Source organism: Rhamphochromis longiceps, linkage group LG11, assembly GCF_057381845.1.
Source record: "Rhamphochromis longiceps isolate RC_006_pf linkage group LG11, R_longiceps_female_GT1.1, whole genome shotgun sequence".
Classification (NCBI taxonomy): Eukaryota; Metazoa; Chordata; class Actinopteri; order Cichliformes; family Cichlidae; genus Rhamphochromis; species Rhamphochromis longiceps.
In genome coordinates, this window is record NC_140567.1 from 31103318 (window position 1) to 31117566 (window position 14249).

General features: G+C 36.7%; 2 protein-coding genes across 3 annotated transcripts; one reads left to right on the top strand and one right to left on the bottom strand.

Moving 5' to 3' along the window:
• Positions 1–91: 91 nt before the first annotated feature.
• Positions 92–7446, bottom strand: LOC146659543 (uncharacterized). Its single transcript, XM_085423634.1, has 11 exons — positions 6952–7446; positions 5928–6287; positions 4735–5091; positions 3526–3879; positions 3380–3397; positions 2347–2410; positions 2213–2256; positions 1728–1878; positions 1279–1392; positions 911–978; positions 92–228 (listed from the first exon to the last, which is right to left on the bottom strand). The coding sequence occupies exons 1-11, from the start codon at positions 7339–7341 to the stop codon at positions 205–207; spliced, it is 1944 nt and encodes a 647-aa protein (XP_085279760.1). The 5' UTR covers positions 7342–7446; the 3' UTR covers positions 92–204.
• Positions 7447–11561: 4115 nt separating this feature from the next.
• On the top strand, positions 11562–12775 carry LOC146659544 (protein S100-A12-like). 2 transcript variants are annotated; one of them, XM_085421886.1, is made up of 3 exons: positions 11562–11674; positions 12172–12322; positions 12431–12775. In XM_085421886.1, the coding sequence occupies exons 2-3, from the start codon at positions 12182–12184 to the stop codon at positions 12566–12568; spliced, it is 279 nt and encodes a 92-aa protein (XP_085278012.1). In that variant the 5' UTR covers positions 11562–11674; positions 12172–12181; the 3' UTR covers positions 12569–12775. The 2 variants fall into 2 exon arrangements, with proteins under 2 accessions (XP_085278012.1, XP_085278011.1); XM_085421885.1 differs by having other exon boundaries at positions 11644–11674; positions 12169–12322.
• Positions 12776–14249: the final 1474 nt, after the last annotated feature.

The following is a 14249-nucleotide window of genomic DNA, read 5'->3' on the forward strand; positions in this document are numbered from 1 at the left end:
TAACACTGAAATCAGACTTCAGGCATTGAAAACTGTTTCTTTTCTGTGTTTATTGTCACTTTAATATTGCTGTGATTTAAAAATAAATGTTTGTCATTAAAGAAAATTTCAGTCATATATATATTTGCAGAGTTCTGCATCACTAAATTGATATGCAGCTATTTCCTACGTACAGTCCTCTTGTGGTCAGTTCAGCTCTGCTCCTCACACAATGGCTGTCTTCATAAACTGAAAAGAAAACAAGTCTTTAAAATGCAACTGTAAAAATAAATAGGCACAGTAAAATGTAGATATTTTTTATTATTTAACTCTTATTAGGCTAAGTAGCAAAGAAGACAGAAAACAGTCTATTTTTACTACTTACATCAAACAGATAAATATTTACTTCACCTCTTTAAAAAAAGAAAGAAAGAAAGTAAATGCATGTATTTTCCTCTGAATGAAAGCCCAAATTACCTTATGTAACAAAGTGCAGATTTTTCCACCTTAATCACCCAATGACCTCAGAATAAATCTCTCTGTTGCTATTTTTTCTGTTTGTATTTGTCCTCGCTACCTAGCCTGACCTGTCTCCCCAATGTGATGTTTGTGTATTGTATGTACGGTCGGCAAGGTCTGTCATCTCGGTTGTGGGCAAAAGACCTGCAACTGACAAATAAAGGCTCTCATCTCATCTCATTACCTCCCATAATTTCCTTTGCTTGCAAACAACTACAGCCTAATGTATTTTAGTCTATATATTTAGTCTTTTTGCCTTTTTTGGATTTATACACATGCATAATCTATACTAACACACTTTTTAGTCATTATTAATATTGTCTACACTTTTCTGTAATTTTCCATATAGGTGAACATGTAAAAACTTGCTAGATTAAATTACACAGGTTTTATTTAAAACATGAAAACTCACCTGGTTCATGGTGAAGCTGGCCACTTGACAGTCACAGGGCAAGTTCAGCAGATGGGCTTTGAAACGATCTGAGACAGGAGGCATATATTTAAAACTTTGAAATACCATTTCAAGCTTGTAGAAGGATCAAAACTACAAAAATGATTGCAACTAAATTAATAACAATTCAAAGGTTATTGGGGAATAGATACAAATTAATTTAAGGTTTGCACTCAGTGACTTTTAATTCATCACATTCCCCCCCCCCCCCCATTAATACTTAAAAAAAATAGTTCTAGACATCATATCTGGTGTAGTAGACACATTGTGTAATATTGAACTGGAGTATATCCTTAAAGTCAGTGTCAATGTGTTACAGTTGCAGTTACCTTTGAGGATCTGAAGTTTTGCCAGGGCAGCCACATATTTATCATAGTTGATCCCACCCTCTGAGCGATATTCCTGCCACAGAACTCTGAAGGTTTCGTCATCCAAATGAAATTCTGCAATAATCAGTGAATTTTCCCCGATTATTTATTTTATTTTTACAAATAAATGACTGCTTCTTAAATGTTTTGAATCTTTCTAATGACACATCCAAACCTTTTGTACTGCATCAAGAATATAATATACAGTACAGTTTGGTTTTCTGTGACTTTGCAGCTTATGTCTGTATAATGTGTCCAGTGTGTACTGTAAGCTGAACACAGCTGAGTGCGCAACTATGATATCAGAAATATCTGTATATTTTCTTGATTTATCAGCAAAGTTATGAAGGAGAAATGATGGATGTCAATGGATGTATTTTTACTGTACTTTTAAAGAAATAATGTCATACCACGGGCAACCAAAGCCTTTTTCATTTGGTTCTCAGTAACAGAGGGTTGATTCCTGCTCCCATAGCTCTCCACGTATTCTCTCCTGATAGCGCCCACAAAACGCTCCAGTTTGAAGAACTCCACCACATCCAGGTCTCCAGACTGGTCTGCCTGAAAGTGCTGGTTAAAGAGCATGAAGCATGCAATATACATAGCTAAACACATAATTGCAATAAATGGAAACATATGCCAAATGGATAATTTTATAACACGGGAGGTTTCCATATTAATGTTTTCTATGCATCATGTTGGCATGGCTTTAACTATTACACTACCCACAAGCCTTTACTTCCTTTGCTATTAAAAAAAAGAAGTCATTAAGTGTAAAATCAGTCACATGAAGGTTCCCCCTCCCCAAATTATTTACTTCTTATTTCTTTAAGTGTTAAACTGTTGGCTAGAATTTGTAGTTCTGGTTCTACTAACTGCCACAAAAAAAGGATACATCCATGAGAGTCAGCAGCAGACGAGCAGTACTGAGAGTAAGAGCTAAATTTCGAAAAATAAATAAAAAAACATGAATTTAAATATTGTTCTTCAATTATTATTGAAAATGTTGGTGTTGGAAATGAAACAAACCTTTTCCATGAACAGAATAGCCACCAGCCTCCAGTTTAGCAGCGACATCTTCAACGTTCAACATCTGCAAACAAGGACAAAAATGGTGGTGTAATGGAAATTTTGCAGTATTATACCATTACCATTACCATTATACCATTATTGAATAATTACATCCCAAAGATGCGGTATGTGTATGCACACCACAACCTCAGTTATAAAGCAACTTTCAGTTCATTTTAGTGTCAGTTGAATGTACTACATGGATTTGTTTTTAACTTTTTTTGTCTTTAAACCACTATGATCTACATAATCAGTCATAGTTTGATTGTATTAGTCATACACACTAAACCACAAGTCTCCTTTTGATGGGTGGAAATCATTTAGAGACACCCTGTAAAGCTGTACTGTAAACATCTGTTATTATTCAGAAATACCAAAACATTTAACATGTGGAAAGAATTTCCCTTCATCATAAAACATTCTGTATCAGAGATTACTTAAAAGATTGAATCCTGTGTACTTTTCAATTCAATAAAACTTTATTGATCCTGAAGGTTGACCCCAAAGGAAATTGGGTTTTATGTTTGGTCATTATTATTATTATTTTTTTACTATCAACTGCTGGACAAATCCTGCTAGACTACAAACAGACGTATTCATCGACACCAGAGACCCTTAAAGTTTTTATTTTTTTATTTGTTTTATGATTTTTTTTGTTGTAATTTATCAAAGTTTATTTATTATTCATTTATTTCCTATCCACTGTCACATTTATGTCTCTTTTGACTCAAATTAAGGAAGCAAAGAGTATTAATGCCTTTGGTGATGGTGATGAGCTCCCTTCAGCCACTAGGCGTCACTAAAGCAGCACTGATGACATCATTGGATTCCCACCTATCTGTTTTTGCTGAGATGGACAACCAAATTGAAATCAGCACTGGCAGGTTAAAACTTTGTTATCAGCCCCACACCCCCTGAGTTGTCCACTTACAAAAGAAGCAATAAGTAAAAGTTATCAAATTTACTTTAAATTTCTGAAGAACTGAAATACCTTAGACCTTTTTTCTTCCTGTGAAAGAAAAAAAAGGAAGATGTCAAGTAAAGATAAATAACTGAAAAAGAAAAATAACTCATTTTACTTCATTAAATTACATTTTTAATGTTTCTTTGGTCATCAACAAATTGTCGATTACTTACTGATATGCACATTTCCTCTGGGAATGAGCTGCATTGCAGTTCTTCTGGCCAGGAAATGCCAAAATTGGACATCAGTCCCTCACAGTCCCGTCTGGCTTTCTCACAGAATGACCTGCAGGGCCACTGCGCTTGCCCTGCCTCACACTGAGGGGCATAAACCCGACACAGGAAGACGCGTATGTCCACCGAGCACACGGTTTGCACCATGGAGTTGAAGAAGGACATCTTCGTGAATGCTTCTCTTTGGCTTGTGTGTCCCAGAAGATTTGGAATGAGGGTCTGGTTGTAGGACAGACCCTGGCACATTGGTATGGTGATTGGCTCACAGACCCCACCGCTGCTGCTCACGCCATACTGGAGACACAAGTACACAGTGTCATTCCAGCTCTGGTTACCTTCAGCATGTGATACATTTCTTTAATAATTTTATAGTGAAACATGGTCTTTACGTAAATATGTGCCACAAAAATCCAGCTAAAGCCTGAAAAAATTTTAAATACCAAATTATACATAGACTTGCAAATATGAGGGGAATATCAGTATGGTGACAGAAAAAAATGGACACATCAGCAGAACAAGACACCACGAAAGGTAATCTTGTGCTGTTGTAACTCACTTCTGCTTGTATTGTTAAAAACTGTCTTTGAAGTCCAAATAAATCTGTTTTTGTTGTATGTCACTCTGAATCCTGGACTCATTAGTTTTGACATTTTCTGGTTTGTACAAATCTACAATCAAAACGTTTTTTACACCCTGTGGCCTTAAAGATGTTTTTTTAAGTATGAAAAGTATTTAAAAAAATTTAATCTCAGTAGATTGGTTGAGCCATAAAAATGGACAAATACTACTATGAATACTTTTACATAATAAATGGGGACAAATGAGATAATCTGTTGAATTTGCACTTTTTTTCTTAAGGCATCTAAGGGCTGCACATCATCTGTTATGTAAACTTATTAAACGAGAAATAATTTCACAGGAAATAGTAGATTCTGTTGTCTTGCAAATGATTAACAATGTAAAGTATTGGGTGTCTTAATGCTCTTATGGTTTCAGCTTTTTAAAAAATCTCGGCTGTTCGTCAGATTAATGATCTCAGAATGTATTCCAATACAGTGCATTGGTTTTACTGGTCTAAACTGGGTCATAGGTCGCCCATGACTAAATTGAGTTTGACACAAAAGTGTTAGAGTGTTGTGTCAGACTTACATGCTCACAGGACTCTGTAGTAAATGCTGTACACTTCAGTTCTTCAGGCCATGGTAAGCCAAACTTGTTCATCAGTGGCTCACAGCCGGACTTTGCTTTCTCACAGAGAGTTCTGCAGGGAGGACGAGGTTTCCCTGACACACACTCAGGAACGAAAATAGAGCACAATAGTGGCTTTAAGTGGGAGGAGCACTCCACTTTAACTAGTGGATAAAACTGATTTATCTTCAGGCTTATAACATCTTGGGTTTCTTTCTCAGGCAGCACGGTTTCTGTGTAATGCAGGTCTTTGCAGAGAGGAACAGTGATTGGCTGACATGCTGCAGAGGGTGCTTGACTAACACTGATGACTGGAACCTGGATGAACAGAAACAGAAATTAGTTAAATGTCAACAATGCTGGGAAGCACAGTAGTGCAGTGGCTAACAGTATCACAGTAAGAGGATTTCAGGTTTGAAGTGTGTAGCTGTGTTGCCCACCCACAAACCTGAACTGGTAAATAATAATAATAATAATAATAATAATAATAATAATAATAATAATAATAATAATAATAATAATAATAGACAGGTAATGAAGTGGATGATTAGAAGAATGAATGAACAATGCCATTGCTAATTAGCTACAAATCTGCATGCTCATTTTAACTCTTATTGCCAAAGAGAGTATATCCAAACTGTCCATCCTGTGATACTTGTCTGTCTTATTCTATCAGGTCTAAGGGTTTGTGAGCTGCCAAAGTTTCCCTTGGCCAAAACTTGGCTAACTAGAGAGCATGCTGGAAGAGTGACTTCACTATGTCTTCATTCTAAGGCAATTGAAAAGCTGACTGTTGTAAAGGGGGAATGTAATGGTTGATCAGTTATTCTAAACTGGCCAAAGGTGTCAATGTGACTGTGACTGGATGTCTGTCTCTTTGTGGAAGCCCTGCGACAACCTGTCCAGGGTCTACTCCCCCCCTGCCACATTGAAGAAGTGGAAGAAAATGGATGAATAAATGTACTATCATTTATTGTCATTAACCAGCACTTACTATTTGATAGAGTTACAAGTACAAAAAAGCATATTCCCAAACATATGCAGAGCTGAAACAGATTTGAGCTACTCAGCCAGAAAGGCAAGTGAAAGAGTCAGAGCTTTCATCACAGTGTATAAGCGTCTTTGTGAATATTGTTTATCTTCATATTACTTACATGTTCACAGGACTCTGTGGTAAATGCTTCACACTTGAGAGCTTCGGGCCACTCCAAACTTAAACTTCTCATCTGTGCTCCACAGTGGGACCTTGCATGCTCACAGAGCGTTCTGCAAGGTGGACGAGGTTTTCCTGACACACACTTGGGAACGTAGACGGAGCATAAGAATGGCTTCAGATGAGGGGAGCATCCTGATGTCACAAGTGGATTAAACCGGTTTATTGTTAAGGCTATATTGTCTTGGGTTTCCTGCCTGGGCAGCACAGTTTCTGTGTAAGTCATGTCTTTGCAGAAAGGAACCGTGATTGGCTGACATGCTGAAGGGGGTGTCTGAATAACACTGATGACTGATGACGCCTGGATGAACACAAACATAAATCTTTTAGTTTATATTTTTAATATTAATGGGAGTATAAAGGCATGCATTCTCTTTTGGTATTGGTGCATTTGGTTTTATACATGAAATCTGATGAAATGAAGAGTCTTAAAGAGGCATTGCATTTTCATTTCTACATACTTGTGGAATGACTGCATGAATTGACAAATTGTGAAAAACACAAACAGATGAGCTGAATATTAGCCAGGAGATGAGGACAATACCATGAAGTGTTACAATAACTGGATGTTCCCATTTAAAGTTTGTTAATGTCAGTGAAAGGGCTATGCCAAAGCTGAACAGACAATGCAACAATAAATTGTGAAGCAATCCATTAATTAATTGGGTGAAAATGAGACCTTTCATATGCTTTAACTTGTGCTCTATTCCACATGTGAGGTGATGCATGAAACATTAAACAAAAAGCACTTTTTTCCAGTTAATAATCAGGAAAAAAAACATCAAAAATCCACAGTAGCAAAGACTGTGCAGTTTTAATATTGAATATCCCGTGATATTGATGCTAAAAGCTGAATAATAAAAAAAACAAACATTCATGATTATGACTGTTGAGTTCAGTCAGCTATATTGCGTTACGTTGGCCAGACAGCGTAAGACATTACATTCTTATTATTTTATACTCACCCCTACACAGTTGCTCTCAGGTAAAGTCTCACATCGGAGCCTTAGAGGCCAGGACAACCACTTTGCTCTGAGGGTGGATCCACAGTCTGCCTTGACTTGTACACAGAGAGCTCGGCATGGTTTCAACCTGCTATCGTCCTCTGAGCTGCATTCAGGCACAACAATGCGACACATAAGTTTGGCAACATGCGGTGAGCAAGCAGTCTCCACAATCTGACCAATTTGCTGCAGGTTGTAGCCTTGAACTCCCGTTGGATGAAGGGTAGTGGTGTACCCCACACCTTGACAAAAGCTGGCTGTAAATGGCTTGCAGTTTGTCCTGTCATCGCTCCTGCTGTGTACCCACTGAAGAGACAGCAAACCCAAAACCGCCAAAAACAAATGCTTCATGGCTCGTAGTAAGCTCGAAAACTGCCCTGGATAGTTTAGCAAAGCTTTAGGAGGTTTGAGATGAGTGTGTCTCCAATGTGGAGGTGGAGTATGAGTCCACAAATGGAGTTTCTACAAACAAGGCACTGATTTAGGACCACTGTGAAGGTCACATTTAAACAGGTTGCCCAACACAAATAAGAACCAAACTGATCTCAGAGCAGGAGACTGATTCTGAGCTTAGTTGCAAGAAAAACATCTGCTTGTACTTATGTGCTTTCACGCCTAGGGGTGAGAGTGTATTGGCAAACGCTGGCACAATAACCCTGACATCTGGTCAGAAAATTACAAAGTGAATGTGAACACTTTACTGTACTCTACTGTCATTGTGACTCCAAGTTTTGATTTTACCAGATAAATAACAGAATACTTCATCACACAGCCTACAATATAAAATCCGATGTCACTGAATAGCCTAAGAATCAAATTCGTATTAGTTCTAGTACTTGAAGGAAAACGGTAAGAAAACAAATGTTAAAACCAGCGTGTCTCTTACTGTAAGCCTTAGAGGTGGAGTACGACTCCACCAATGGAGTTTGTACGAGCAAAACTGATTTAGGAGCAAAGCTAAGACCACATGTGAATACAAACCTCATCACTAAATGAGAGCCAGACTGGTCTCAGAGCAGCAGTCTTACATCATAGAGATTAAGAGCTTTATAGAAGAACAACACGTGGTTATGATTATGTGCTTTATGGGTGTCTTGCGGGGGCTGAGAATGTGCTGTATAAAACTGTTGTAATAAATTTGACTTTGACCTAAACATGTCCTCAGAATGTTTTAGAAAATAATAACTGCTTTACAAAAACAGCTGTGAACACGTGACATTTCTGGAATTTTTATTTCGAGAAGAGCGCACTGCTTTACCGGTAAGATAATTAGTTGATAGTCTTGTGCAATATGACCTAGAAAAAGACATCAGTGCAAAATATGGATGGGTTTCTTGATGAAACAACCTGTCAGGTTATTGTCTGTCTTTAAAGATCATCAATTTCGCTCAATCAACGGAAGTCTGAGAAGTTGTCCAGATGTGTTGTTTGTATTTTGTTTGTGTTTTGTTTGCGTTGGGGGTCACTGCCCCAAGTGTTCAGATTACCACGGGGACCACTGAGGCCTTCACCCTCCACATCTTTTCTCTTCTCCTCTCTCAGCCCTGGTATTTTTCCAGCTTCTCGTGTTCCTTTTCCCTGATGTTACTATCACTTGGTGTAGCTACATTTATCACTACGGCCTTCTTCCTCTGCTTGTCCATGACTGCCATGGGCGGTTTGTTAGCTATCATGAATTTTTCCGTGTGTATTTCGAAATCCCACAGGATCTTTGATTGGTGATTCTCAACAACGCATGTCCCATTTTAACTTCGGGATTTCCGGGTCCCGAAGTTAAAAAGGGACATGCATCCTGTATACTATGTCAGCAAATTCTGACAACATTGTGTGTTTTTTCTTTTCCTTGGTTTTATTTTTAGAACCTCCTTTTTTTCCTTTGAAAAGAGTAATTGCACTATTCCCCCCCCCCCAAGTTTCTGTATTACCCGAGAGCTGACTAATGGTTGCATGCTAATCTTGCAAATGTGACAAAGGTATTAATCATATCTAAGTTCCCTAAAACAGCGGTTCCCAACCTTTTTTGCGCCACGGATCGGTTTATGTCCGACACTATTTTCACAGACCGGCCTTTAAGGTGTCGCGGATAAATACAACTAAACCAAGTACTAGTACCAAAAAAGACAATTTATTAATAACACACGGGAAAAGACCCAGGGAAACAGAGTTAACAATAAAAACGATTTAAAAAAATTACGCTAAAGAACATTAAAAGCCCTGAAAACCATAAATTTCACACCCGATCCTCAACTCTCGCGGCCCGGGGGTCGGGGACCCCTGCCCTAAAATGTCTTTTTGTGTTTAGGTTTACATCACATTTGATAAGCTTCCTTAAACTTTGAGGAATCACAATGAAATACTTCTTACTCCCTCTCACAAACACTAGAATTGTTGCCAGCTGATGAATGGGTGTCCAGTGGAAGGTGAACAGCTGAGCCAGTTCTAAGAAGAATCAGAATCAGAAAGGGTTTTATTGCCAAATGTTGAGCAGGTTTACAACATTAGGAAATTGCTGTGGTACTTAGTGCAAAGATACTGTCAGACAATGCTTAAATAAACACAAAAATTAAAATTAAAAGTGATAAGCAGGTAGATATATACATGAATGCAGGTGGTGATCAGTGCAAAAATAGAATGATGCAGTGAGCACAGTATAGGGTCATGTGTTTGTGGTGCGAACAGAAAGAAATGTATGTATATATATTTAGTTATGTTTATGTCATTTATGGATAGAGGCGAGCATCAAATAATGAACATATTATATTAACACTTATATTAACACTTAGTGCTAGAGTAGCGCTGGACTTCAACCCACCTTTAACTTTCTCTATACTGCAGACTGACAGCGTGGAAGAGTTCAGCCAATCACAGACCTTTTTCTGCTTCTTCTTCTCCATCTCCAAGTCCCACGAGGAGCTGTCCAGAAAACTTAGGCACCATAATAACTACAGTTTGACCAGCTTCAGTAGCAGTCACTGAGTGAAATGAAAAGTCAGAAAGCAGAAAGCGAGTCAGATGACCCTGTTTAGAGTGTTTTCTGTGAGATTATTTACTTCTTCATATCATTCAATGGACAACCAATAATTAACACAGTCATTAGACCACCTGGAATAAAAGGAAGAAAACACAAATAATTTAGAAGTATGCCATAAACCTATATTAGGCAAATAACTGAATTCTGAATTCACATTTTTATACCCATTTTTTTTTCTAAACACACTTGACCTCCCTGAGAAGTTAGAAGTAAATCAAGTATAACACTTAACCACTAAAACTGATTTTTCTTTTCAAGAAAGTAAATAACTGTAATTTGGCATTTGGATTTTTTTTTTTCACATTCTGTCTCTCACAGTTGAAGTGTACCTCTGGTGCAAATTACTGACCTCTGTCATCATTTTAAGTGGGGGAACTTGCACAATCGGTGGCTGACTAAATACTTTCTTGTATGTAAATATGTAAGAAAAATAGTGTATGTTTCTGTTCCGTGTCCTGTGTACTGTTTGTTTGTATATGTGTCTTTTTGGCTGCTGTTACAACCAAATTTCCCTTTGTGGGAAATTTGGTTGTAACAGCAGCTTGAGGGGTTTTTCAGAGGGATGTAATAAGTAATAAATGGAACTTATTTATAAAGAATGGGAAAGAAAGAGCAGGAAGTGGGTCAGATGATCCTGTTTAGAATAAAGTTGCGATTGCAACATAACCCTTAGTAATGCTGCAATAGACTTTGGCTGCTGGGGGTTTACTATGGTCCACTGAACATTTCCTCTTCTTTCACACATTATGTGTATATACACTACTCTGTATGGAATTATGAGTTATTATAGACCTTTAGCTCTCTTCCACCAACCCTTCCACATCATGTATTTGGCTTGTCTCTCTCCCCCAACTCCCACATAGTCCCAAACAGTAGATGGCTGCACCTAACCTGAGACTTGTCCTGTTGGAGATTTCTTCCAATTAAAAGGTTTTTCCCTTCTCACTGTCATCTGATTGTTAGGGTTTCTCCCTCTTATTGTAAGCTCTTTACCTTACAATATTTAGCCACTATTGTGATTTGGCTCTATATAAATAAAACTGAATTGAAATTGAATATAATGTATAGAATATAATATAAAGAATTATTATAAAAAATATATTTTTATATTTTATGCACAATTTTCCTATAATACACTTTTATTTTTACCAAGATTTTTTTTTGTGTGTGTTTGAAAATAGATCGTCTCTTCTTGAGTTTTAATAAATGTCACTGCACATCACTGCAACATGGTATTTCTTTACTTATTTATAAGTAAAAGATAAATAAAAGATTAATAAAGTATAAACAAAGTATAAACAAAAAATATTTTATTATTGTTGAATTATTCTTTTATCAATCTGGCTTAGACGTCAATTCAAATTATCAATAAGTACGTTTAAGTAAAGTCCTAATAATCCTAATTATTATTATTACTTGATTATTTTAGATGTACAGCGCTTTGGGCAACAGCCCTTGTTTTAAATGTGTTATATGAATAAATTTAACTTTGCATTTGAAATATGACACTTACATCTGATGATGATGATGATGACACTTAGAGCAACACCCAAAAGGACGGCCCTCATTCTTATCTCCCTCTATAAAAACAGTGAGATGCCCTTGAACATTATATCTTCAAATCCTCAGATTTTCCTCAACATCTTTGCAGAGGTGAGTATATCATTTTGAGATAATATATGACACTTTAGATCACCAGATTACTAATTAAAAGTTTTAAAAGTTAACATTTAGTCATGTCCAGAAATGCTTATCACTGGGGATGAGGGTTATTTGTCTATTCAGCCAGTAAAATAAATTCAATGTGAAGAAAAGTTTACTGTCAACAATATTCAGAACAAAATTACAGACTCGTGTTTAGGTGTAAATGTTAATACTGAAACTATCGTTCACTCTCCTTGTGTTTTGCATTTCTTATTTTTTTTTGTTTTCACAATATTGTTGAATATATAATATTATTTATGTGCTGTGTGGATATCCTTTGAAAAAAATATGGCATAAATGGAGTTTAATGTAAATCATTTTTGTATTCAGTTACAAATAGAAGTGATACTTCAGGCATTGTAAAACTTTCAGTGTTCAGTGGATGAATTTAAACACAGGCACATTCAAATGTGTCTAACCTCACTTCCCTTGGACTTTCTCAGTAGGACATTTGCCATGGATACACAAATGAGCAAACTGGAAGAGGCAATGGAAGAAGTTCTTGGCATATTTAAACAGGAATGCACACGGAGCAAAACAATGATGAAAAAAGATCTGAAGAGAACCCTGAGAGCAGAGCTGGTTAATTGGCTGCAGGTACAACTCATTCTCTTTGTATATCCACCATAAATCCAAATCTAGTCATGATGTGAAAAATATACTTATCAGTCCTTGAGTCTTCATTGTTCCACCATTGTTTTTCAGAACTGCAAGGATAAGACAGAACGTGACAACATCTTGAGGGAGCTGGATGAAAACCCACACGACTGTGTGAACTTTGAGGAGTTTGTTTACTATGTGACTCGACTGATGATGTGCGGTCATTACTTCTTACAAAAATAGACTGTAACTCTCAGCTTGTTTCTAACACAGGAATTGGAATTGAAGATCTTAGCTTGACTGTGTTCAGTAGAAAATATCGTCCTCTCAACCCAGTTAATATCATTTTTTTGTCATTACAGCAACTCTTTCACCTTTGTACTGATTGATAACATAAATGTGAATTTATTAAAACTCTCAGAGTTTATATAGTTGTGTATTTAAATCTGGTCGGTGTGTCTTTTTTTTTTTTTTTTTTTAAATCATGTTGATGTAACGAGTCTCTGAAATGTTTTCTACTGTGTGTTTTTATAATAAATCAGTGCTGTTGCTGATCAAAAGAGGTGCTATGACACTGGATTAAGAAGAGGATTAGGGTAAAACCTCAAACAAATATTTAATAAATATTATAATATTGATAAAAGCTCTTCTAATGATCCTGAGACTGAAGGCTCAGTGGAACTTGGGCTTAAACTTGTTTCAAGTATATGCTCTGGCAATGCACTAATTGTTAATTTAAATGTAACTTTAAATTATTACAGTTTTTGTAGTTACCTTTAGGTTTTACCAAAACAGAAGTGTACTTGTAATGAATATGTTTATAATATATTTTGTTGCACTTAATAGAACTCTCTATACTTTCCATTTTATGAGCACAACCACATGCACTAAAAATGTCATTGCGGTCCAATTTAGCCCATAAGTAAAAGGGTATAAATAATGAATGAATTATATGTGGTTTGCCTCTCGATCTCATTGTGCTAAGCACAGATCATGGCTCTGTACGACTCCACCAATGGAGTTTCTACAAACAAAACTGATTTAGGAGCAATGCCAAGACCACATGTGAAACTTCAACACAAAATGAGAACCAAACTGGTCTCAGAGCAGCAGTCTTACATCGTAGAGGTTAAGAGCTATAGAAGAACAACATGTGGTTATGATTATGTGCTTTATTGGTCTCTTGGGGGGGCTGAGAATGTGCTGCATAAAAATGCTGTAATAAATTAGATTTTGAGCTGAAATATACATACACACAACATATAACTGTTGACATACTTTACAAAAACAGCTGGGTCTATGGGATTTTTATTTCGACAAGTGCACGCTGCTTTACCGTTAAGAGAATTAGTCGGATTGTCTCTTGCAATATGAACCAAAAAACGAGATCAGTGCAAAAAATTATGTGAAAAAATGATTTTGATGGAACGAATATAATTCTGTTATAACAAAAACAACAAAATAAAAAAACAAAATAAACCACATAGGTGATCATATTTGCCGTTTCACACACACCCTCACAAATTATAGCTTTAACTTCCATGACAGGTTTGGTGGGACAAAGCTTCTTAAAGTACTGAATGAAAATAACATATTTGATAATTAAGCATCCATCAAGACATATAAAAGCAGTGCTTTGATAGTTTGCGAGTCTGGAGCATTGATGTTTGTGTTGCAGTGCCAAGGAGGAAAAACCTCAACAACGACCTTGAATTGCATAAACCTCGAAAGTGTTATAGGGTTCATCGTTCTGCAGATTGTTCAGAAGAACAAGATTTTGTTCACCAAAACCTTCATGACAGTTTTCAGTCTTCCCAGGAGAATTCAAAACATAGGTCAAGTTGTGCAGTGCTCAAAGAAGCGGCAAAAAACTCAAGAGCTACATCTCAGACAGGTTTTAGGAGACATGCTTAATGTTCACGAC

Coding starts and splice junctions, on each gene's coding strand:
- LOC146659543 (XM_085423634.1), bottom strand. CDS start 7,341: ATGAAGCATTTGTTTTTGGCGGTTTTGGGTTTGCTGTCTCTTCAGTGG. Junction 1,879..2,212: donor TGCTGCTGACTCTCATGGAT/GTATCCTTTTTT, acceptor CAGCACTTTCAG/GCAGACCAGTCTGGAGACCT. Junction 979..1,278: donor AAAACTTCAGATCCTCAAAG/GTAACTGCAACT, acceptor CTCCTGTCTCAG/ATCGTTTCAAAGCCCATCTG.
- LOC146659544 (XM_085421886.1), top strand. CDS start 12,182: ATGGATACACAAATGAGCAAACTGGAAGAGGCAATGGAAGAAGTTCTT. Junction 12,323..12,430: donor AGCTGGTTAATTGGCTGCAG/GTACAACTCATT, acceptor ATTGTTTTTCAG/AACTGCAAGGATAAGACAGA.